At 36.3% G+C, this 24,150-nt stretch overlaps 1 protein-coding gene, 1 long non-coding RNA gene and 1 pseudogene across 16 annotated transcripts in view; 2 read left to right on the top strand and 1 right to left on the bottom strand.

The window, feature by feature from the left end:
* LOC120780668 (inositol polyphosphate-5-phosphatase A) overlaps positions 1-24,150 on the top strand; it is a 530,962-nt gene that overhangs the window by 162,688 nt on the left and 344,124 nt on the right. For 14 of the 15 annotated variants that reach the window (XM_040112928.1, XM_040112926.1, XM_040112933.1 and 11 more), the window contains 4 exons: positions 15,101-15,331; positions 15,394-15,561; positions 15,620-15,792; positions 15,851-15,938. In XM_040112928.1, coding sequence (XP_039968862.1) covers positions 15,101-15,331; positions 15,394-15,561; positions 15,620-15,792; positions 15,851-15,938 — 660 coding nt within the window. Of the gene's footprint in view, positions 1-4,697; positions 5,029-15,100; positions 15,332-15,393; positions 15,562-15,619; positions 15,793-15,850; positions 15,939-24,150 lie in introns of those variants that run through there. The other variant, XM_040112935.1, reaches the window with a different exon arrangement.
* Positions 9,147-10,696, top strand: LOC120780673. Its single transcript, XR_005705947.1, has 3 exons — positions 9,147-9,671; positions 9,748-10,098; positions 10,160-10,696. It is a non-coding gene; the product is annotated as an uncharacterized LOC120780673 (long non-coding RNA).
* Positions 16,455-17,012, bottom strand: LOC120780357 (annotated as a pseudogene).

Below are 24,150 nucleotides of genomic sequence, written 5' to 3'. Positions count from 1 at the left end.
GAATTAGCAGGGTTTTCCACTTTTGGAATAACTTCTGTTAGAGATTCTTCACTATGCATAGTAACAGATGATTATCCTTACCGGGTTTATAATGAAATTGAGGTGAAAACTCTTCCACAAATGCTCGCCAGCGTTTTATTTTCGTGTTGGGATTCTTATCTGTGACAGTGAAGGTCAAAGGCTGATGATCGCTAAAAATATTCAGCTATTTTACTCCTTACAAATAGTTTCGCAGCTTCTGAAGTGCCCACACTATCGCTAAAAGCTCTTTTTCATTGGTAGCATAATTCTCTTCTGGTGTTGATAACGTTCTGGAAATCATGGTTATCGGCCTATTTCCTTGAGATAATACTGCCCCAATAGCATGTGCTGAAGCGTCAGTTGTTAAGTCAAATGGTTTATTATGATCAGGATATAGCAGAAGTACGTCCTCAGAAGATAAAATTCTTTTAACTTTTTCGAAAGCCATCAACGCGTCGTTGTCCAACTCAATTTTAACGTTTTTTGATTGATTCGTTCCCACATGACCATTTTATTCTCTTAAGTATCTCGTGAGAGGCTTTATTATGGATGCATAGTCTTTAATAAACTTCCTATAGTAACCAGATAGCCCCAAAAATGCTCGTAAACCACGAAGTGCGTTGGGCATTTTATAATTCAGAATGACTTTATCAGGGCATGTTTTTATCCCTTCCTTCGAAAAAATAAATCCAAGGAATTCCACTTGTTCCCTAAGAAATTTTGATTTTTCCATTGAAACTCGCATGCTGGCTTGGTAAAGTTTCGTTAAAATTCTTTCGATGCCTCTGTAATGATCCCCTTCATTGCTTGAGAATATAATTACATCATCGATGTAAACATGACAGCATTTCCCTATTTCATCTCTGAGAACATCATCAATTGCCCAGTGGAATATAGCGGGCGCATTTTTCAGTTCGAAAGGAAGTCTACAAAATTTGTACTTTCCATTGTTTACAAAGATGGCAGTCTTTTTCCTTCTCTGCTAACTTAATTTGGTGGAACCTTGGTGGACTTTGGTGGACTTTAAGTCAAGTATCGTGAAAAATGCTGATTTCCCCATGTTGGTTATAATAACTGAGGTATCTGGAATGGGATTCCTGTCCGAAACTGTCCTGATGTTCAGTTTTATATAGGATTATTATATGGAGATCGAGAAGAACGGATTTCCATCTCGTAGTAAGTCTTTAATTTCCTGATTTATAAATTCTGAAGCGGCTATCGGGTAAGGGGATGACTTTGAATAAATCGATTCGTTATCGACTGTCCTAATGTTGGCTATCACATTAGTGTTAAACGGCAAAGTCTCATCTGGATTTGCGAAGGCTTTTTCATGTTTTTCCAATATAAAATAAATATTTTCCGTATTCCCTGGTTCCTTAGGGGAATTCCCACTTTCAACTATTGTATTGACACTTTTACAATCATAATAACATAATTTTTTCTCACCACCTTTATAGTGAAGAGTTCCCCTTTATAAGTCTATTTTTGCGCCAACCTCTTTCAAGAAGTCAAACCCAATAATCTCGTCAAATGTATTAAGTTCGGAAAGAAGGTAAAAAGGAGCCGCCTTTCCGAGCACGTTAATTAAGTCCTTTCCTTAATCACGGTCGTACCGTGGATGGACCTAACTTTAAATGAGTTTTCTACATTCCTTACCCCTTTTAAATTTTCATTGGGTTTGTCAAAAATTTTTAACGCTCTGATATCGATCAACAATTTCATTTATAATTCCCTCCTTGCCTGTGGTGCGATAGAGACGGATCCACCAAATAGGAGTTGCCGCATCTACATGTCTTTTTTCCACTTGTTTATAATGAGGAGAGGTGTGGAGCAATTGTCCTTCCACCATTTTCCCCCCTGAGCTGAATCCATTTTAATGTAGAAAGAATTTGCAAACGAATATCGAGCATGATTTGCTTCCAATTCTTCTGGTAATGCCAATGCACCAAGCATGTCTTTAGGTTGCGACGAAAACATGATGTCGCTCATTGGCTTCCGCAAGCCAGAAACAAAAACCTTCAAGGCAATCTTCCTATATTTTTGGCAAAATGACTCTATCAGTTCGTTTTTGCCCTTATTTAACATAATAGTTTTATTTATTATCAAAGTCAATTTCTTTTCGACCTCATCGTAAAACTCGGCAATTGAAAGTTTCCCTTGCCTAAGAGTTGACATTTCTTGTTCAATCTAATAGACTGGTCGCTTGTCAGCATAAGTAAAGTATAACCGCGCGATGATCGCCTTAAAATTCAACACCGACAATTTTATTTCTTATTATTGCTACCGCTTGGTAGTGTTTTGAACTGTTTTCGTAATTTTCAAACAACCTATAGGCAGCAAATGCAGCTTGCCTCCAAATAACGTATCGTGACCTTTCGCCACTGAATTCCGGCAGAGATTTTATTATCTCTAAAGATTCCTCACACCGAACAGTCGGGTCTATAGTCACTGCTTCATATTCCTCCACTTGTAATGGAGTTTCTAAAGCCTTTAATCATTCTGTCAGCTGTCCTATTGTCCTCTCGAAGGAGGTCCTAGTCCTTTCCGTAGCTGCAGTGTCGGCAGCTGTCACTATTACCCTAAATGTCTCCTCATTCATTTTGATGTCTCTTCTAAACTGACTACTTTTTTAATCCTTTACTATTTATTTTGTTTTACTTAATTCTTTAGCGCACTTATTTTTTGTATGGCTATTTAAACACACTAAAACAATATAGCCTTATGGACCATTTTAAAAATTTTGTTTACACTTTAGAAGATTTACTAATTTTAATTTTACAATTTTTTCTATTTATCCATTTTTTAATTTTTTGATTTCTTCTTTTTTTATATTAATCACTGAGTACTTACATGATAATATTATAAATCATGCTGGCAATTGTCCTAGGAATAGTTTCGCTAATCCTCCAGTAGTCCTGTAGTCCTCAGTACTTATTATTTTGATTCTATCCGTGTTGGGCGCCAATTATTTATCCAGTCCTATAGGCTGCTGTCCAGGAAATCAAATCACAGTCAACTCACTTAGCACTATGTGCTGTTGTTCAGGAAATATAATTACAGTTAACTTTTACAATCAAATCATTTTTATTAAGCACTATGTGCTTTTGTTCATGTCTGGCTTAAGACTAAAACTTAAAAATATGAGCTTTGCCTGATTCCCTATAATTGACACAATTTTTGCAATCCTGCTGTTACTGCACCTGATACTGTTGTTGTTGTCTAGCTGCATCTGCTGTTGTTGTTGTCGTTTAGACAACAGGTCAATCGCTGCTACCGCGCTTATATTGGAGTAGCGGAGAATTTTATGAGAAAATGCTGACGCGGACTATTCCCACGCTTACTGGCTGGTATGGATTAGCTCTAAGAACAGGCAGGCTAGCAGACTAATGTGTTAACTTACACACGTTCAGCATTAGACTACGCAGTGAGTTTATGCTCTAGCTAGTTTTGATACCCTCACCTGTGAATGTCGTATGTTAAGGGTGAGCCTGGTAGTGAGTTGATCCTCTGACCAACTCAACCGTGGTCCGGTATTTTTACGCGACTATAGTGGTTCAACAGGACATCACCAGCATAGCAGAGAAGCGTCAACGTATACGCCCTGACGTCGTCATCGAAGCATACAGGAGCGCCGACAGAAATAGCCGGGAGCAGTCGTCGTAGAACACGAGCGTCTCCGAAGCTTACACGAGCGCTGACAGAAGTAGTCGAGCATGGTCATCGTAGCACAGGAGCGTCAGCGCACACAGCAGGACATAGTTATCGAAGTCTACACGAGTGCCGGCAGAAATAGCACAGAGCAGCACGTCGTTTAGCACCCAAGAGCACAGCAGAGCGGGAAAGGGTATTGCTCTATCTACCTAGGCAGAGCACTTTCCTCGAGCGACTACATTACAACGCGGGAGACAATATTTGTAACTATAAGTAAAATTGTAAGATAAAGTTAAATAAAGTACGACTCGTAGAGAGCCCCAATGTTTACAAATTTATTGTATCGAACCCTGGACACAGCGAGTATTCCTCAGCAAGTTATAAGAAGCAGGGGCAGGAAAAAGATTCGTTACAAAATTTGTAACTAATTACTATAAACTTATATCAGATTCAATTTAGGTAATAATACGAACCTTACTCTGTAATATATATTTTAAAAAATATGGTACTCTGGTCCCATGAACAGTAGGCTATTAACTCCTAAAGCTACTTACACTTGTCAGGGAGGAAAACAGCATGTGTGTGTGCAACGGAAATTTTTTTTTGCTGTTCATGGGGCCAGAGTTCCATATTTTTGAACATTGATTCTTATGTAAAATTGACCGAGGAATCAAATGGAAAAGTCAATTTTGAAAAAAAGTTGGTGGAAAAGCACAAATATCTTTTTTTTTTGGAAAAAAAATGTTTTTTTTTTTGGATTGTGAAAATATTTTTGGGTTTTGAAAATATTTTTATCAGAAAGCTGAGATTTTTTTACATAAAACTGTATAACCTCAAAATTTTTTGCACTCTATTTTCAGGTTGTTAAAAAAGAAAATAAATTGTTATTTTTTTGTTTGATTGGAAAACGGGTACAAAACCATGTCGCCAATTGATGGAATGGTCCATATGTAATGAAGCATACACACACATAAGCATGTATATATCAAACATAGGAAATAATAAAAAAATTGGGACTTATTTCCACATTAACTACAAATTGCAACTGTATTTATAAATATGCACAAAACGAAAGATTTTTATTCCATGCTCAGCTATGTTCAAGCGCAACTGTTAAGATTTCTCCTGCCCAGCTGAGAGTGGTGAAACTCCCTCATCTCGACCGAGTTATAGTATAAACAGCGAACACCGCAATTTAAATTATTAGCCAACACCGCTTCTGCAAATCTATCAAAGAGTTATTCTCGCAAGGAGTAGTCGAAAATTTAAAAAATATGCTGTGTTGCCCACTTTCAACCATTGCAATTTATCCAGTAAAATTGGCATCACCTGATTCAAAGTATATTATAATATTAGGTAGGTAGCAACCTTTTTTTCAATAATTTTTTTTCACACAAATTTTTATTTAAGAGTTCAGGTTTTTCACATGTTATTCTACATGTAATATATTACAGAGAATAATTTTTTTCTAATTTTTTATTGATATCCGGTAGAGATATGGGTGATCGAAAGACGCCATCTTTAAAAGTTACTAATTGTGTCACAATGTTGTCAAATATCTATTGAAAATGATGATTATAGGTTATTAAATAGACAAGTCTTTTCTGAAAATTCCAATAAAAAAAATTGGACAAATCGACCAAGGAGATTGGCTGGAATTGTGGGTACAAGTTCAAAAAGCACTGTTTCGAGAAAAACGCGTTTAAAACGCGCCAGCTGTGCGATTCGAGCGCACGACAATTTGCGGCGGATCTCATTTTTAAGAACTTTTCGTTACCATCTGAGTCAAAGGAAGGTTTCTACATTATTATTAAGGGTTTAAAGTAATCAAAACAGCAAGCAAATCTTGTTCGATGTTTTGAAAATTTGTTACCATACCACCCCTTTAATTCGGCAATACTTAGGAAGAGGAAGACCTCCACTCCGTTCGCCGTGGCCAATGCGCAAGGGACCATACATCTTTCGCAGAATTTTTTCTCGAAAACTCGTAACGTCGTCTCATCGGTTGCTGTCATCGCCCGAGCCTCTGCACCATAGAACAGGACGGGAATTATGAGCGACTTATAGAGTTGAGCTTTTGTTCGTCGAGAGAGGACTTTACTTTTCAATTGCCTACTCAGTCCGAAGTAGCACCTGTTGGCAAGAGCAATCCTGCGTTGGATTTCCAGGCTGACATTGTTGGTGGTGTTAATACTGGTTCCTAAATAGACGAAATTATCTACAACTTCAAAGTTATGACTGTCAACAGTGACGTGAGTGCCAAGTCGCGAGTGCGACGACTGTTTGTTTGATGACAGGAGATATTTCGTCTTGCCCTCGTTCACTGCCAGACCCATTTGTTTTGCTTCCTTTTGTCTAGTCTGGAGAAAACAGAACTAACGGCGCGGGTGTTAAGGCCGATGATATCAATATCATCAGCATACGCCAGCAGCTGTACACTCTTATAAAAGATGGTACCTTCTCTACTAAGTTCTGCAGCTCGAACTATTTTCTCCAGAAGCAGGTTGAAAAAGTCACACGATAGGGAATCGCCTTGTCTGAAACCTCGTTTGGTATCGAACGGCTCGGAGAGGTCCTTCCCGATTCTGACGGAGCTTTTGGTGTTGCTCAACGTCAGTTTACACAGCCGTATTAGTTTTGGGGGGATACCAAATTCAGACATCGCGGCATAAAGGCAGCTCCTTTTCTTGCTGTCGAAAGCAGCTTTGAAATCGACGAAGAGGTGGTGTGTGTCGATTCTCCTTTCACGGGTCTTTTCCAAGCTTTACCGCATGGTAAATATCTGGTCGGTTGTTGATTTTCCAGGTCTAAAGCCACACTGATAAGGTCCAATCAGTTTGTTGACGGTGGCCTTTAATCTTTCACACAATACGCTCGATATAACCTTATATGCGATGTTGAGGAGGCTAATCCCACTGTAGTTGGCGCAGATTGTGGGGTCTCCTTTTTTATGGATTAGGCATAGCACACATAAATTCCAATCGTTGGGCATGCTTTAGTCCGACCATATTTTACAAAGAAGCTGATGCGTGCTCCCTATCAGTTCTTCTCCGCCGTGTTTGAATAGCTCGACTGGCAATCTATCGGCCCCCGCCGCTTTGTTGTTCTTCAGGTGGGTAATTGCTATTCGAACTTCTTCATGGTAGGGCAATGGAACGTCTGCTCCATCGTCAACGATTGGGGAATCGGGTTCGCCTTCTCCTGGCGTTGTGCGTTCACTGCCATTCAGCGGGCTGGAGAATTTAAGTATGCTCTGGGCATCGGTCACTAGATCACCTTTGGGGGTTCTACAAGAGTATGCTCCGGTCATCAAACCTTCTGTAAGCCGCCGCATTTTTTCGTAGAATTTTCGAGCATTACCCCTGTCGGCCAGCTCATCAAGCTCTTCGTACTCACGCATTTTGGCCTCTTTTTTTTTCTGTCTGCAAATGCGTCTTGCTTACCTCTTCAACTCTCGGTGTCTATCCCATCCCGCACGTGTTGTGGTCCACCGTAACGTTGCGAGGTAGGCAGTCTGTTTTCTCTCCGCTGCGACACGGCACTCCTCGTCGTACCAGCTGTTCTTTTGCACTTTCCGAAAACCAAGGGTTTCGGATGCAGCTGTACGTAAGGAGTTTGAAATGCCGTCCCACAGTTCCCTTATACCGAGTGTTGACGAGTGCTCTCAGAGAACAGGAGTGCAAGCCGAGTAGAAAATCGTTCGGCTGTCTGTTGTGATTGCAGCTTCTCGACGTCGAACCTTCCTTGTGTTTGTTGGCGTGAGTTTTTTGCTGCACAGAGGCGGGTGCGAATCTTGGCTGCAACAAGATCCGAGTCGATGTTAGGACCTGGGAGCCCATACACATCTAAAACACTGGAGACGTGCCTTCCGTCTATCACAACATGATCGATCTGGTTGGTGGCTTTTCGATCCGGAGACAGCCAGGTAGCTTAATAAATCTTCTTGTGCTGGAATCTAGTACCACAGATAACCATATTTCGGGCCCCGGCGAAGTCAATCAGCCTCAACCCATTTGGGGATGTTTCGTCGTGGAGGCTGAATTTGCCGACCGTAGTGCCAAATATACCTTCTTTGCCCACCCTGGTGTTAAAGTCGCCAAGCACGATTTTGACATCGTGGCGGTGGCAGCTCTCATAAGCGCGCTCCAAGCGCTCATAGAAGGCATCTTTGGTCACCTCGTCCTTCTCTTCCGTCGGGGCGTGGGCGCAAATCAGCGATATGTTGAAGAACCTCGCTTTGATGCGGATTGTGGCTAGACGTTCATTCACCGGATTGAATGATAGTACTCGGCGACGGAGTGTCTCTCCCACCACGAATCCTACACCAAAGTTGTGCTCCTTTATATGGCCACTGTAGTGAATGCCACAAGGACCTACTCGTCTCTGTCCTTGTCCCGTCTATCGCATTTCTTGGACGGCGGTGATGTCAGCCTTCACTCTAACGAGGACATCAACCAGCTGTCCAGTGGCACCTTCCCAATTAAGGGACCGGACATTCCAGGTGAATACCCTTAAATCGTAGTCCTTATTTCGTTTGCCATGGTCGTCATCAAAAGGGGGGTCACACATTCGAGGCTTGTTGTTCCTTTTCATTGGGGGTGTTATTTACGTGGCGGATCCAAACCCAGCGCACAACCCTATGTAGGGGATGTTTCTTCTTCTTAATTTAGCTCGCCTTCAAAAGCATGTTCTTAGGCCACCCAGAGGATAGTTGGTCAAAGACCGGAAGTCGTGAGCTGCTTGAGCCATATGTAAAAGAATCGTTTCTGGCCACTCCCAAGTGAATGGCGATCAGAGAACTTTCCACACTTCGACTCTTTAGGGCGTCCACTGCGTTCATCGTATTCGGTGCTTATTTCGCCTCGTTAAAACTTAACAAACCACTTTTCAACATTTGATTTGCTTGGTGCAGAGTTCAAATAATGTTGCTCAATCCAAACCTTGGAATTTTTACACCCAAAAATCAATGCTTTGTTAACACACGAAATTCCGTTTGATCCATTTTTCGTAAACTAACAAAAGTAGCATTACTCAAAATGCAATACTCTATGAACTAATGGTTCGACACCTGCCAATTTGTACACGTATCATTTAAATGTAGAAGCTAACTTACTAATAGCGCAAACAACGAAAAACGCTACTCCCTCCTCAGTTGCCTTATTTAGCGAGCAAAATGTGTCAAAAGTTGAGCCCGTGGTAAAAACGCAGAAATCCTCCATCTTTTTTTGTTTTAGTTTGAACAATGTTGCCATTGCTCAATACGTATTTGTATATAGTTTTGTACATATCTAAGTTTTCAATTACAATTTTTCATAATAGAAAAAATTTCAAAACTGAAAACAAACTATTAAAAATTGTTTATATATTTATAAATAATAGCATTCGAGACTGATTTTTAGTTATTTTAAGAAAATTTCAGACATATTGAAGGCAACTTTTATAATTACTACAGTATGTCGAGATTGGCAACCCTGCGTTGTGAGAGAGCAATCAGCTGACACGTTTCTACGACAAAAATCCAAATGCCGTGGAAATCTACTAGCGGAAACAGCCAAAAACGCTACTCCCTTCCTTCCTTTGCCTTCCTTAGGGAGCAAAATTTGTTAAAAGTTGAGCACATAGGAAAAACGTAGAAATCAGCTGTTCTCTTTTGTTTACATTTCATATAATTCAAAAAATTGTGTCAGGAGCAATATGGAAGTGGACAATAGCAGTGAAATGTTTTTAAGTTTGTGCGAATTTTTATATGTATATACTTTATATAAAAACAAAAAAGGAAAGAGAAGGTACCAAATTGGCCCAATCAATAAAAACTGGAGCTTTTGCGGTTACCAGTTAAAAACTTTTCTGGTAATGAAAAACAACGAACCAGAACAACTTTTTTTGCATACAAGGATGCCGCCGGCCATCTATAATTTGCTTCCCAATTTAGTATGGAAATCCGTGAAGAAGCCAAGGCAGCGGATTAGACCCGAGGAAAGGCTCTCGTTGGTATTACTGTAAGTTGATTGTATTGTGTATTGGTTGTGTATATATGTACATATGTACTTTTCTTACAATTGTATTTGTCACAAGGCGTGTCGGTGCAGAGCATTGCATGGAGCTATAAGTTAGGAAAGTCAACACGCGAAATCATATTAGAGTCGTGTGATGTAATCTGGCAGCTACTTTCCCCAATTTATGTAAGCGAGCTAACAGAGTCTCAATACGAGGACATTGAAAAAGATTTTTATAATATGTGGAACATTCCGAATTGTGTCGGTGCAATTGATGGTAAGCACGTTGCTATTAAGTGCCCGGCCAATTCCAATTCGATGTTCTACAATTATGAAAAATTATTTATCATCATTTTTATGGCTGTATGTGATACGAAATATACGTTCACAGCAGTTAGTATTGGCAGCTATGGAAGTCAAAGTGACGGAGGTACTGTATGTTAAATTGTTTAACATTCGAGTATAATGCATTTCTGTTATTATTTATGCAGGAATCTTTCGATTTACTCCATTTCGTCATGCATTAATACAAAACACTCTGACTTTGCCACCACATGTGCCACTGTCTGACGTGTCACCCGAATCATTTCCTTACTTTTTCGTTGGAGATGCTGCATTCCCATTACGAAGTAATTTAATGTGCCCGTTTCCCGGAGCTAATCTAACACACACGAAACGCCTTTTCAATTATCGATTGTCACGCGTTCGTATAGTCATAGAAAATTCCTTTGGTATATTGACTGCCCGATGGAGAATTTTGAAAACAACGATTGAATGTAATCCAGAAAATTGTGAAAAAATTGTGTTGGCTTACTTGTAGTTCGAGTGGAAGGACATAACATTGTTTATGCCGGTGAGTGGCGCAGCGAAAATTAAAACAACTCTTTACGACCAATGCGAACTTAGGTACGTAGAGGTCCTTCAAATGCGTTTAACTTACGGCAGGGACATGAAGAGGGAAGTGAGAGCAACGTATTTTAACACACCATGTTTACAAATGAGAGCGCCCGCTTATATGGGAAGTTGAACTGTGGGTAATAACTGTAAAATTGCCTAACAATTTTAAGATTCTTTCTAATTACTATAAATTTATGAAATGTAAGACAAATAACAAAAAGTATAATAAATATTTTATTTTAGTAATCATTTTTTTTAATATGTCTTTATAACAGCATTTAATTTAGTTTATTTCAAATAATAAATTCTATGTTTGGTTTGATCTCATTTGCTGTAGCTACACGCATTATTGTACCAAAATTTAAATCAGATAAACTACTTCTTATTTTATGTTTGTTTAATTTCATTATTGAAAAAAAATTATTCACAAATGTAGGTACTTCCAAACATAGATATAATTTTCGAATCAAAAAGTTACAAACCTGGTTATTTCTTTAAACTTCCTAATAAAAAGTAATTTTAATAACAACTTCAGTTTATGAACCACTGTTTCTTCAAACACATATGCCCAAATGAATCTTATGAGAGCGCAATGTGAATGATAAGCCAACACCGCTTCTACCGCCCGCTTACCATAGAATTTCCAACGATTTCGGGTTTTCTACGTAGAAACGCGTCAACAGATTGCTCTCTCGCAGGGCTGCCAATCTCGATATACTGTAGTAATTATAAAACATGTTTTCAATATGTTCGAAAGTTTCTTGAACTAACTCAAAACCAGAGTCAAATGCTATTATTTAAAAATATATAAAATATTTTTAATATTTTGATTTCAGTTTTGATATTTTATATTATGAAAAATTATAATTGAAAAGTTAGATGTGTAGAAAACTACATATGCGTATTGAGTAATGGCAACATTGTTGGAATGAAAACGAGAACAAACCGCTTGCCGCTCGTAGCGAAGGGAGAGGCGGTATTTTATGTTTCTGCCATTAGCGTTTGTAACCTATTTGTGTGCTTAACCACTTTCAATCAATAATGCCATACCGCGCAAATATATTTTAATTTGATGATTTTTTATATATCTGGAAATATGAGTTCCTTTTCCTTAGCGCGTATTATTATTTCAATACATTTCCAGAGGCAACTTCTATTTTTTAAATTTAACAAAACAATAATAGAAAAAAACCTCAATTCTTTGAATATTTTTATAAAACAACCAAACTGAAAATATCACAAATTATATATTTCTATAAGCATTTTCATTAAATGGAATTGCAGTTTGTTTAAACAAAATATATATGTATTATGGTTCAAATATCTTTTTTTATATATGAAGTTACATATATATGGGCCATTCCATCAATTGGCGACATGGTTTTGTACCCGTGGTTCTCCGATTTTGACGCAACTTTAGAATATCATAATATAGACCAAAATAAGAATATCTGTCAACTTTTTAGGGGTCAAAGTTGCTCCATTGTTTTTTGGCGCGCAGTTCAGATTGAGATCAAACAAAAAATGACTATTTCTTTTATTTTTTAACGTGGAAAGCACAAAAAATGGGACTTTTAGAAAAAAGTTATTTTTTTTTTGGATTTTGAGCGACAACTTTGAATTTTTTTTGCTGCTCATGGGATCAGAGTCCCATATTTTTGAACACTGATTCGTATGTAAAATTGAACAAGGAATCGAACAAGGAAAAGATGTTTTTTTTTGGATTATTAAAATTTTTTTGGATTTTGAAAATATTTTTATCAGAAAGCTGAGATTTTTTTACATAAAATTGGATAACTGCAAAATTTTTTTCACTCAATTTTGAGGTCGTTAAAAAATAAAAGAAATAGTCATTTTTTTGTTTGATCTCAATTTGAATTGCGCGCCAAAAAACAATGGAGCAACTTTGACCACTAAAAAGTTTACAGATATTCTTATTTTGGTCTATATTATGATATTCTAAAGTTTCGTCAAAATCGGAGAACCACGGGTACAAAACCATGTCGCCAATTGATGGAATGGCCCATATTCATACATTAGGGTGTCCGTTATTTACCAAATTGTTTAATTTTGACGAGACGGCCCCTAAACTTTTAGTTTTCCATCTAAAAAAAAAATATCAGACCATAAAAAGCCCTTAATTTTCATAATAAACCGTGACCCAATCACGATACATTTCCCATTTAAATAACATGGGATTTTGCCACTTTTTACGAATATTTTTTTTCTCTGGAACTTTCTCGTTTGTAGGAATAAAAAAGTCATATTCTTGTACAGAATTGAATGCTCTACAAAAAAGTCTTGACAATTTTTCGATATACGCACTCCTTTAAAAGTTATTCAAGGTTAAAGTTAACTTCTGGGTAATTTCTGGAATTTTCGAACTTTTACGGCAAATTGAATTTTTTTTTTTTAATTCAATTGTTCATTCTAAACAATATAATTAAATCTATTAAATACAATATGTTATGCCTTAGTTTTATCATTGAAATTATATAACGCACGAATGACATATATTTGTGGTTTGAAAATCTTTTAAAAGTGGACTTGGGTTGCCTCCTAATAGGTGTAATGAATATGTTTCCCAAACTATTTAAGCTGCATAACCCAAATTTCCTCAGAACAAAGGCTTTTGATACTTGTTACGGCATGCCGCGGCAGTTTGAAAATAAAAGAAACCAGATTGTATCTACGAAAAGTGACATAAATCAATAACTAAGTGCGTCAGAGACATTAAATTTTTCGTCCGGGATGGTACAATAGGACTTAATAGAAGTCGATGTAGAAATTGGATGTTGGGGTGGTATTGCCCACTTTTAGGTGAAAACCCATATTTCGGAACCTACTCAACCAATTTTAACCAATGAATAAATCGGGATAAAACTTTTTACGAATAGTGCCTTTAAAGTATGTCAACTGATGTATAAAAAATTTAAAAAAAGGGCTATAACTGTTCAATCCCCTAGATACAGAAAATGTGGACCCTAGTGACTATATATGTACGTTTTACTTAAAATATATGAAATTTGGAAAAAACTCTCGTGATAATAGTATGCCTGCATATCGGGTAATTTCCTCCCGTAGGCCCCGAAACCTAATGACATATAAAGAATTACTTTATACCGAATATTACTGTGGTCAAAAAATAGTAAGACTTTCTAATTTAAATTTCGCGCGAAAACCCAACCATCGAAAGATTTTTTTTCTAGGCTAGAGACGCGTTGCCGACAAACCACGTTCAGGACGGCCATCAACATAAACTGGTGATCAACACGTCAATAAAATAAAGGAATTGGTGTTTGTGAATCGTCGATTAACAGTCAGAGATCTTGCTGGCATCGTTGGAATATCGGAAGGATCAGTGATTTTGAAAAGCAGGTCAAATTTCAAGGTTATGTTGACAGTTTTCTTCGAGGTGTGGTGCACACCGAATTCCTTCCGACCTACCAAACTATCAATAAGAATTTGAGTGTTACGCGTCGTTTTCGCGAAGGTATTCGTAAAAAGAAACCGAAATTTTGAGCTGACGATAATACACCGCCGCATCCTGCATTGATTCTTTGTGAGTTTGAAGTAGTAAACTTAAAAGATCGCTTCGGGGAAACCGTTATGAGTCACTTGACTTTGACAACTGTTTCGAGGACTGGAAAAACCGTTGGCGTGAGTGTATTGCGTAGAAGGAAATTACTTTGAGTCTTACTGTTTTGTGCTCAATTCGGCCAATATTTAAGTTATGTTAATTAAATCGAAAAAGTATGTTTTTCTAATAACTGTGTATCCATAGCCCCCACATAACTATTACGATTTTTAAGTATCCAGTTGTCTTTACTCCTTATAACATCTGTATATTGGTATTTGAAGTACCGTTATAAAACTCTTTTTTTTAATGATATGTCGTAATGCCAAATTTTATAAAATTGGATTGGATCAATACCTCCCATATATCTGATTTAAGATGTCCAACCTGGACATTTTCTAGTTAATCAAAAAGGTTGTGAGGAGTTGTACAATTCAAGATTTGTGTTATGACAAATTTACTACGAATTATTTGTATATAAAACTATTACATATTTGTAAAAATAGCGCTTGTTGTATATACATATATTTTCTTAATATTCCAGTTCGCTCAAATCTGTAAGAACAATATCCTACATATTTACTTGGTTTCTCAGTTGAACCTCATATATCCACAAGAGGAATATAATATAAACTGTTCGTTTTAGTAGTAAAAATGTAACTCTTTAAATAAATTTCTATTATAATGTTTATAAAGCTTTACTCAGAGAACTCGTTCTATTATATATTTTATACCATATTACTATAAAAAATTATATTTTAATGCAGTCTGCCATCAAAGCTTCAATATTTTTTAGATTCCTTTGAATATTAAAAAAAAAAGCTAGAAAAAGGTAAAAAAATAAATGTGATAAAAGTGCACATAACTAATTTTAAGACTTAGAATGATTGTACAAAATTCTTCAAGATTAGATTCTTAAAGAAGCTATTGCACTTAATAAATTTGTCCATTCTTGCAGCCTTTAATATTGATGCAACAATGGATTCATGAGTTCATGTTAACAGTAAAACAGCTACACCCACAATTTATAGCTCTTCACTTGCAAGAAGTTGGCGGAAAAACCTACGAGCAATCTTCTCATTATGTGAAAGAGTTTGTGAAATCTCTGTGTGAAGCTTATGAAATGCAAGAATTCTCCATTGTGCGCATATATCTGGATGAAAACTTTAATTCACAGGAGCAGTTCACGGTAAATACGTTACTATTATTATTTTAATTGTTGAAATGTGCAAATAGTTACCATTTTTTAAGGCTTTAGGAAACTTGTATTTCGGCCATAATACTATACCTAACAGTCGTCTTTGGAATTTCAAAAATTGCTCGTGGGAAACTACACAAGGAAAAAATTTTTATTTTGGAAATATAGAAAATGTACCAACGAAAGATAAGTCAAAATTTCCGCTTGATTTTTTTCCTGAGGTAATTTGTACGGAAATAAATACTGAATATAATACTTATACACATTACTGTTTTCTAGTGCAAATGGTCAAGGAAAGGATTTATGAGAACACGTTGGAATATCAATGGTACCATTTTAGATTTTGTAAATATGCATTTATTTCATGATGCCTCAAATTTAACTGCACTTATTGAATTCCCTTCAGTTTATTCACAACGAAGGCGAAAGGCATTGATTCACACATTGCAAAGGTTACTATCAATAGTTAAACCCATTTAATTAAAACTTACTTTCTCAAAATTTTTCTAGATTCGATATGGACAAGGACAATGAGATTGTCCCTTATTTTCTATTCGGCGACTTTAACTTTCGAAGTGATTCTGCAGGCGTAATTAAGGTAAACATATTTTTATACAATTCTACAATCTTCAAATTTTTGTGATTATTATGTATTAAAAAGTCAAAAAATGTTGTTTTTACAAAAAATATTCAATACCACAGAGTTAGTATAACATTAGAAGATAAATAAATAAGAATACATACAACATACCTAGCCAGCGCTGCCGCTGTCTCTTAACTCGCTGAACTGTGTCAATGTCGTCGTATATCTCATACAACTCTTCGTTCTACTGAATGCGATGTTCGCCGTGGACACCGCGCAAAGGTTTTCTTCACAAGATTGGCGGGTCGAACTTTTAATAGTTTTTCTTATATACGCTATTTTCTATTGTACTACATTTAAAATTTGTAATATTATTCTAATTTACTAATATCAATAATTAATTTCGGAAGATATATCCTCCTACCATATATACGTGCCTTGCTGAATTACAGATGTGTCGTAGGACTATTGTTACGATGACTGCATCAGCAATTAATAGGATTAGGTTGTCAGTATTCATGCCGTAATGCACTATCGTATGCCCAATTTCTTCAAGTGTAGACTAGCGACCTCTTCATCGAGTATTTTCGGAAACAGAGGCACATCTCGTTGTATTTGTCAGCCTTTGTCCACAATTCGATTTGTGCCAGCACTTGATTTCTGAACGAGTTGAACATCACAAGCTGGGATTACTATTGGATAGTGTATAACGATCTTGGGGTTTGACATTAATCTTCTCCTTGGCATTGGCATTCAACCAGGCGACGTCGATTTCACAATCGAAATTACCAATATTACAAACGATCGTATCATCGAGCATGTCTTCAAAATGTGCGCCATTAACAATGTCCTTGCAACCAGTTGTTGTTACAAAGATGGTACCTTCTTTGTATGCTCCATGTTGGTTACTTCATATCCTTCAATAACCGCTTGCAAAGCAACGATGGAATCGATTTCGGTGACAAAGACGATTCCGTCGAAACTACGCAGAGCTTGTGAACTACCTTTGCCCATATCACCATAATCAGCAATACAGCACACTTTGCCAGCAACAATACATAACGTTGAGTATTACATCCCATTATGCATTTAAATACTGTATTTTTAATTTTTGGTGATGTGTTTGAAACTTGTGCTGCTCTAGTGCATTCCCTTCATGAATCAGAAACGAGTGTAGTGAATTTAAGGTCGCTATTTCCTTGGAGGTTTTAAGGAAATTTTCATACCTAAGCTTTAAATTTTTGTCTAAGTTTTGCATAAGCTATAGTTTAATAAACCTTGTAAGCAACTTGCAGCCGATCCTCTTAATATAGTTTTTAAAATACATATTTTATTTGCTCAAACAATTCTCTAAAAGTTTGCCAATGAGCGTATTCTCCTGAAAAAATAGGAATGTCAACTTGAGGCAACGTAAAATTGGCATCATTTTTTTGCTATTAGATTTTAATATGAGTTTGTAAAATCTATTTCTTAAATCATAGAATTTACGACTTAACTATTCATTTTCGTGCTGCCTAATAAATTCAAGCACAGTATCACGAGTTTTCTCTATTAGTTTCTCTTTACTATCTAGATAGCATATTTCGTTTATTTCGCAGTCTTCAATATATTTATTCTAATTCTCTTAATAAGAATTGAAGCCTGCGAACTAAACCAGGATTTGAAAAGCGTTCCTTTTTCCTGGGAGCACTATTTCCTTTAATTAACGTTTTTGATTCGCTTAATTTGGCGCACGCTGTCAAATAAAGCGTACCTTCCGTCTCTTCAATATCATTTTTAAAATAGTTTATTTTTTAATTTTGGGATCTTTGGACGATTCTAAATGGTTTCGTTGAAATCCTGACCATTTTTTGTCTAAACTAACTTGGAATTTTTCTAAACTCAATAATCTTCATTTAGATGTATACTCCTAAAATGAAATTTTTGCAATTCTTCTACCAATTTAGTTGATTCTCCATTAATTCTTTTTGTGGAATTCAAGCCGCGATGTCTGAATTTGATATCCCCGCAAAAGTAATACTTCTGTGTAAACTGACGTTGAGCAATACTAAAAGCTCCGTCAGGATAGGGACCTCTCCAAGTCGTTCGATACTAAACGAGGTTTCAGACAAGGTGACACCCTGCTGCTGAAGAAAATAGTTCGACTTTCAGAACTTAATCGAGCATTTACAATCTTCTATAAGAGTGTATAGTTGCTGGCGTATGCCAATGATATTGACATAATTGGCCTCAACACCCGCGCTGTTAGTTCTGCTTTCTCCAAACTGGATAAGGAAGCAATGCAAATTGGTCTGACAGTGAGCGAGGGCAAGACGAAATATCTCCTGTCAAAAACAAATAGTCGTCGAACTTATAACTAGACTCCAATTATTTAATCGATTGGGATCTGGTGACTGGGATGACCATTCTAAAGTAACAATATAGTGTTCATTGATTAGATATTTTGCCCCAAATCATTGCTCTGTTTTGGATCATTGTATTTTCGAAGTATGTTAATGGTTATTTTTGCTGTAAATCATTTCATCTGACTTCAGTAAACCAATTTAATGCAATTTTATTATTCTAACAGCGCTCAGGCCTTCTGCGATGCCTCTCAAATCCATGAGCAGAGAAGCATCTGCAAACATGCACATTTTGGGGTTTCTTAACATCCTTTTAATATTCTTTTTTCACAAACACGTATCAAGGGGTTGAACAAAACAAAACTTAACCTATTTGTAAATATTACATTGTTCCAATATATAAACGCGATTTAAATAATTTCCTGCGGCAAATACAACTCTTTTTTAACGTGTGTTTTTAAAAGTAGGACTTCAATTACAGCAATTCTGGGTTTGATGCCAGAACTCTGAAGCCTGTCCAGTATTGTATTTAGAGATATATCTAATCCTTTTTTAAACAAAATTTCTTTAGCTTCTCCTAGAGTTAGCAGTGGTTTCTCTTAATTTGTCATGTGTTAATTTGCAAAAACATAAACCCAGTTTTCAGCGAAATAATCGCGCAAAGGGATATTGTTGTTTTTTGCGTTTTCAGTATATGAAAATATTCTCCTAGTATTTCAAAAATTCTTTATGTATGTATTTTGATCACAAATTAAAAAAAAGGTGCGTGGAGTCCCTACGCACGGATGAAGTTACACTTCTTAGTGATATTCCAAGAAATGCATATCATTTTGTATGAAAGAAAACTAGAAAACTTAAATTCACATTTTATAAATTTATTATGCACATAAAATGAAGAATAAAGCAAAGTCTAAATGAAGGAACTTTGACTAGAAAAGTAGTTCTGTCTCTTCGTTGCGGAAAAGAATATGCAGCGTAATCATCTCTCTTTTGTAATCCATCAACACGCGTTGAAGGCCCAGCAGTTATCGGTGAATTGACGACCGTTGATTCATCAGTAGTTATAGACGCTCCCGCAGAGATTGATGGAACAGCAAACGTTGAATCTTTTTTTACGCGCTCTCTGATATTCCGCAGCTGTTTTCCTCTTCCTCGTTTGACTGCCTGCTATCATTTCCAATTTCTCCTTTTCCCGCTCTGCTTTCTTTCGTGCTCGGTATTCAGGATAATATTGTGCTGTTTTCCCTCCTCTTGAAACACGGGCTACACTGTCTTTTTCCGCTGTAAAATCAATTTAAAATCAAATTATTAAAATTTTTGCCAATCCAATTGATATTAGTTTCAAGGCACAAGTTTAATGCACAAGGTGCATCTATTACGGACAATTGAAATATTCAAGAGCAACTTACCATCACATAACCTGGAATCCGCTGTGTTATGCGTATTATCACTGTCATTTATTTTATCAACATTGATCGTAGGTCCAGCCAATTTGGCTGCCATATTGGCTTGTGAAGATCAGGTAGGTCGGAATGCGCCTCGCAATTTAAAATTTTTTACAATTCTCTCACATATTCTAACCGAGAATATGAAGAGACAGAAATATATGTATTTATAAAATGATTTCTTTGATATTCCATAGGATGGAAATATGTATGTAGAACTCTTTTATTTTTGATTTATTATTTTTCAAATGATTTAATGCTAATTTGATCTAATTTTATAATAACTCATTTTAAATATATAAAAGATTTACCTAAACATAATGATGATATTTTCATGATTCATACGCAATGTACGAATGTAAGCAATTTCGTTTTGCCGTCGGCATTTTAATTTCTCATGCTTCAATTTTTGCTTTCAACCAAGAAATCGCTTCTATGTATTTATGTGCAATATATGCCTTTGCGTTTTGCGGTCGGCATTTCCATAATTATGTATTTCATTGTTTCGTTTTGGCCCAATTGAATTTTACTTATATTAATTAATTTGAAAGTGCCGAAAAATGCGAAACGAAATTTCAATAAATTTAAGTAAATTTACATGTATTTTCATTTATATTTATTGTCAATAAATTTTTTAAAAATTATTGGCCCTAGTTGTCCATTTTTTATTTTATCACACATTTCAGCCGATTTTTGTATAGAAATTTGACCGGCGTAGAAGCAAAATGCGAAACAATCATACATACATATATTATGTCGTTTGCACATTTGTCTGTATGTTTGCGAATGCAAACGTTCTACAAAAGCATATTGCTATACTTAAACAAAATTATTAGAACCATCGTATGTTTCTTACATGCATAACCAAACCATACTTAAGTCAGCGCAACCAAAGCGTCAATGGTGGTGTTGGTGGTAAGCGCTTGGAAAGTCACACGACAGAATAAATTTTTAATTTTTCGATTTTAACATCGTATACTATATAAATAAATATTTTTCTTACTAATAGAAATTAAATTTATCACAGCAATATTATGTATATGTATATTATGTATATTGCTGTGATAAATTTAATTTCTATTAGTAAGGAAAATATTTATTTGTATAGTATACGATGTTAAAAGGCATACATCTTCTATCCTATCTTGTGTATATGCACATGCTCATATGAGTGTATGTATACGCATGTGCGCGTTCAGAAATTGAAATCATATTTTCATCACTTATCAATATACTTATTACATGTGCGCGCATTGACTTGCATGTTCATACATTCATATAAACTTATACAGTAATATCTCGATTTACGTTTTGGTCGGTTCCGAATGATTGCGACGTAAATCGAAACGACGTTAATCAAATTTGTAGTTTTCCATATGATTATGAAAAAGGCAAGGTTATTGGTTGTTTCAAATAAAGTACATAAATGCACATTTAATTCAATTACATACTAAGAAATGTATTGTATGTATATAAAGTCCATAAGCACATAAAAAGAGTTAAAAACTATATCAATTAGGAGATAAATTATATTCACTTCACGTAAGTGTATTTCAAGTGTAAAAAAATTCGACATATGAAATTCAGATCCGTTTTGGAATATCTATGATAAATGTACATATTACATACTCGTTTGTATGTAAAAATAATAAGTTAAAATATGAATTCACTCCAAACTTGAGCAATAAATAAAATAAAAGTACTTAAATTTTAGAATATCTCACTGCTCGAAGTTTTTATTTGGTATCAATACTTCAGACAAAAGCTTTTGCAGATCATCGTTGGGAAGACTTCTTTGGCTTGATGAAGTAGTGTCCGCTGATGAAATTTCAGACACGAGCATTTTGATATCATCGTCTGGAAGACTTCGCTGGCTAAATGTCTGTCCTTGGGTTGATGAAGTAAAGTCCTCTGATGAAATTTCAGACATGATAATTTGGATATCCTCGTCTGGAATATTGCGCTGCGAGGTTTGGTATTGGCTTGACGAAGGAGTATCGGATGATAAAATGGGCTTGAAAAATGAATCAATCCGCTTCTGTGACAAAAATAGTTTCTTTTGTGTAAACAAATCTTTGTAATGTTGCAAGCTATTGTTAATTGAGTTTCGTGTTGAGATAACTCGCTCTTCATCTTTGTCGAATTTTTCAAAAATATTGATCGCTTTCTGTATGTGGTTAAAAGCCTCTGATAGCTTTGAGATTGGGAATTGTGAACTCATTTTCGACCATCGAATTTTCTAATAGATTATCATCTTTATTAGGAGTATATGTCAATGCCAATGCTTCTGCGTTAGTTAATGGTTCATCACCTGTTTCCAAGATATCAATAAGGTCGGATTCATCAACATCTGTGAAGCCAACAGTGTGGGCTAAGTTAATTAGTTCTATATTTAAATCGTTGGAATTTTCTTCTGATCCACATCGAGATGTAGTATATTCCGGCCATATGTTTATCCATGCATGGCTCATCGTTGTCGCGGATACTTCTTCCCAGCTTTGTTTAATATTTTCCACTGCTTGCATGACATTATATTTGACCCAAAAATTGCGAACTACATCAGCAGATGCGCAGTGAGATTCTTTATCAATTGCATCAATCAAGTTGTAAAATGTCCTTCGTAAGTAGTATTTTTTAAATGCCGCGATAACGCTTTGATCCATCGGTTGGATAAGCGCCATTGTATTCGACGGTAAGAAGATTAGAAGAAGTGTAAGTCTGTCTTTGGAACTTTTGGCCCGGCGGCCGCTCTTTTCTCTTTTGATATAAACGTCCTTTTTGGCATTTGTTTCCAAAAAAGTCCCGTCTCGTCCACATTAAAAATTTGCTGAGGTGAGTATCCTCCTTTAGATTTTTCACAAAATTTTTAGCTGCTTCGTTGTCTGCGCTTGCAGATTCTCCATGGAATAAAGTTAGGACCTTTTTTTAAAGTTTTGCAGCCACCCATAGTTCGCGTTGAAACAAAAATCTTCACAATCTGTAGTTGTTAACTTTACATCATTAAATGAACTAATTGCCTTCCTTTTAATCACTGAAGTAGTTACCGGAATATTTTTTCCCCCAAATCACTTATCCAAAGAGTCAGTGCCTTTTCCATCTTTTCCATCAAAACGGGTCTTATTTTAGTAGTGGATTCCAAACAACGATCTGCAGCAGTGGATGCCCTTGTGATAATCTTTTACCTTATAAAAATCAACCGAACGACTTCATGAAATATATTGACAAAATTCAAAATAAATAAATGTAAGCAAGGGATTCCCCAAATTCATATTTCATACAGGCGACGTAAATCAAATTGACAACGTAAATCGCGTGCAGAGGTCACTAATATTTTCACAACGTAAATCAAGACAACGTTAACGAAGCGGACGTAAAACAAGGTATTACTGTATGTACAAGTGAGCAAACAATTAATGCGATTGTGACCAAGTTTCGCACTCAGTTTACTTTATTGGACATTAAACCAACCACACGAATGCGTACAGTGCGTACAGAAGAGAATATTGCGTCTGTTTCTGAGAGTGTGGCTGAAGACCGTGAAATGTCGATTCGTCGCCGTTCGCAGCAATTGGGTTTGTGTTATTCGACCACATGGAAGATTTTACGCAAAGATCTTGGTGTAAAACCGTATAAAATACAGCTCGTGCAAGAACTGAAGCCGAACGATCTGCCACAACGTCGAATTTTCAGTGAATGGGCCCTAGAAAAGTTGGCAGAAAATCCGCTTTTTATCGACAAATTTTGTTCAGCGATGAGGCTCATTTCTGGTTGAATGGCTACGTAAATAAGCAAAATTGCCGCATTTGGGGTGAAGAGCAACCAGAAGCCGTTCAAGAACTGCCCATGCATCCCGAAAAATGCACTGTTTGGTGTGGTTTGTACGCTGGTGGAATCATTGGACCGTATTTTTTCAAAGATGCTGTTGGACGCAACGTTACGGTGAATGGCGATCGCTATCGTTCGATGCTAACAAACTTTTTGTTGCCAAAATGGAAGAACTGAACTTGGTTGACATGTGGTTTCAACAAGATGGCGCTACATGCCACACAGCTCGCGATTCTATGGCCATTTTGAGGGAAAACTTCGGAGAACAATTCATCTCAAGAAATGGACCCGTAAGTTGGCCACCAAGATCATGCGATTTAACGCCTTTAGACTATTTTTTGTGGGGCTACGTCAAGTCTAAAGTCTACAGAAATAAGCCAGCAACTATTCCAGCTTTGGAAGACAACATTTCCGAAGAAATTCGGGCTATTCCGGCCGAAATGCTCGAAAAAAAGTTGCCCAAAATTGGACTTTCCGAATGGACCACCTAAGACGCAGCCGCGGTCAACATTTAAATGAAATTATCTTCAAAAAGTAAATGTCATGAACCAATCTAACGTTTCAAATAAAGAACCGATGAGATTTTGCAAATTTTATGCGTTTGTTTTTAAAAAA

The sequence above is a fragment of the Bactrocera tryoni genome, unplaced genomic scaffold (assembly GCF_016617805.1).
Source record: "Bactrocera tryoni isolate S06 unplaced genomic scaffold, CSIRO_BtryS06_freeze2 scaffold_25, whole genome shotgun sequence".
In the NCBI taxonomy this organism is placed as follows: domain Eukaryota; kingdom Metazoa; phylum Arthropoda; class Insecta; order Diptera; family Tephritidae; genus Bactrocera; species Bactrocera tryoni.
The sequence above is the reverse complement of the archived record's forward strand: the minus strand, read 5'-3'. Positions and strand labels throughout refer to the sequence as shown.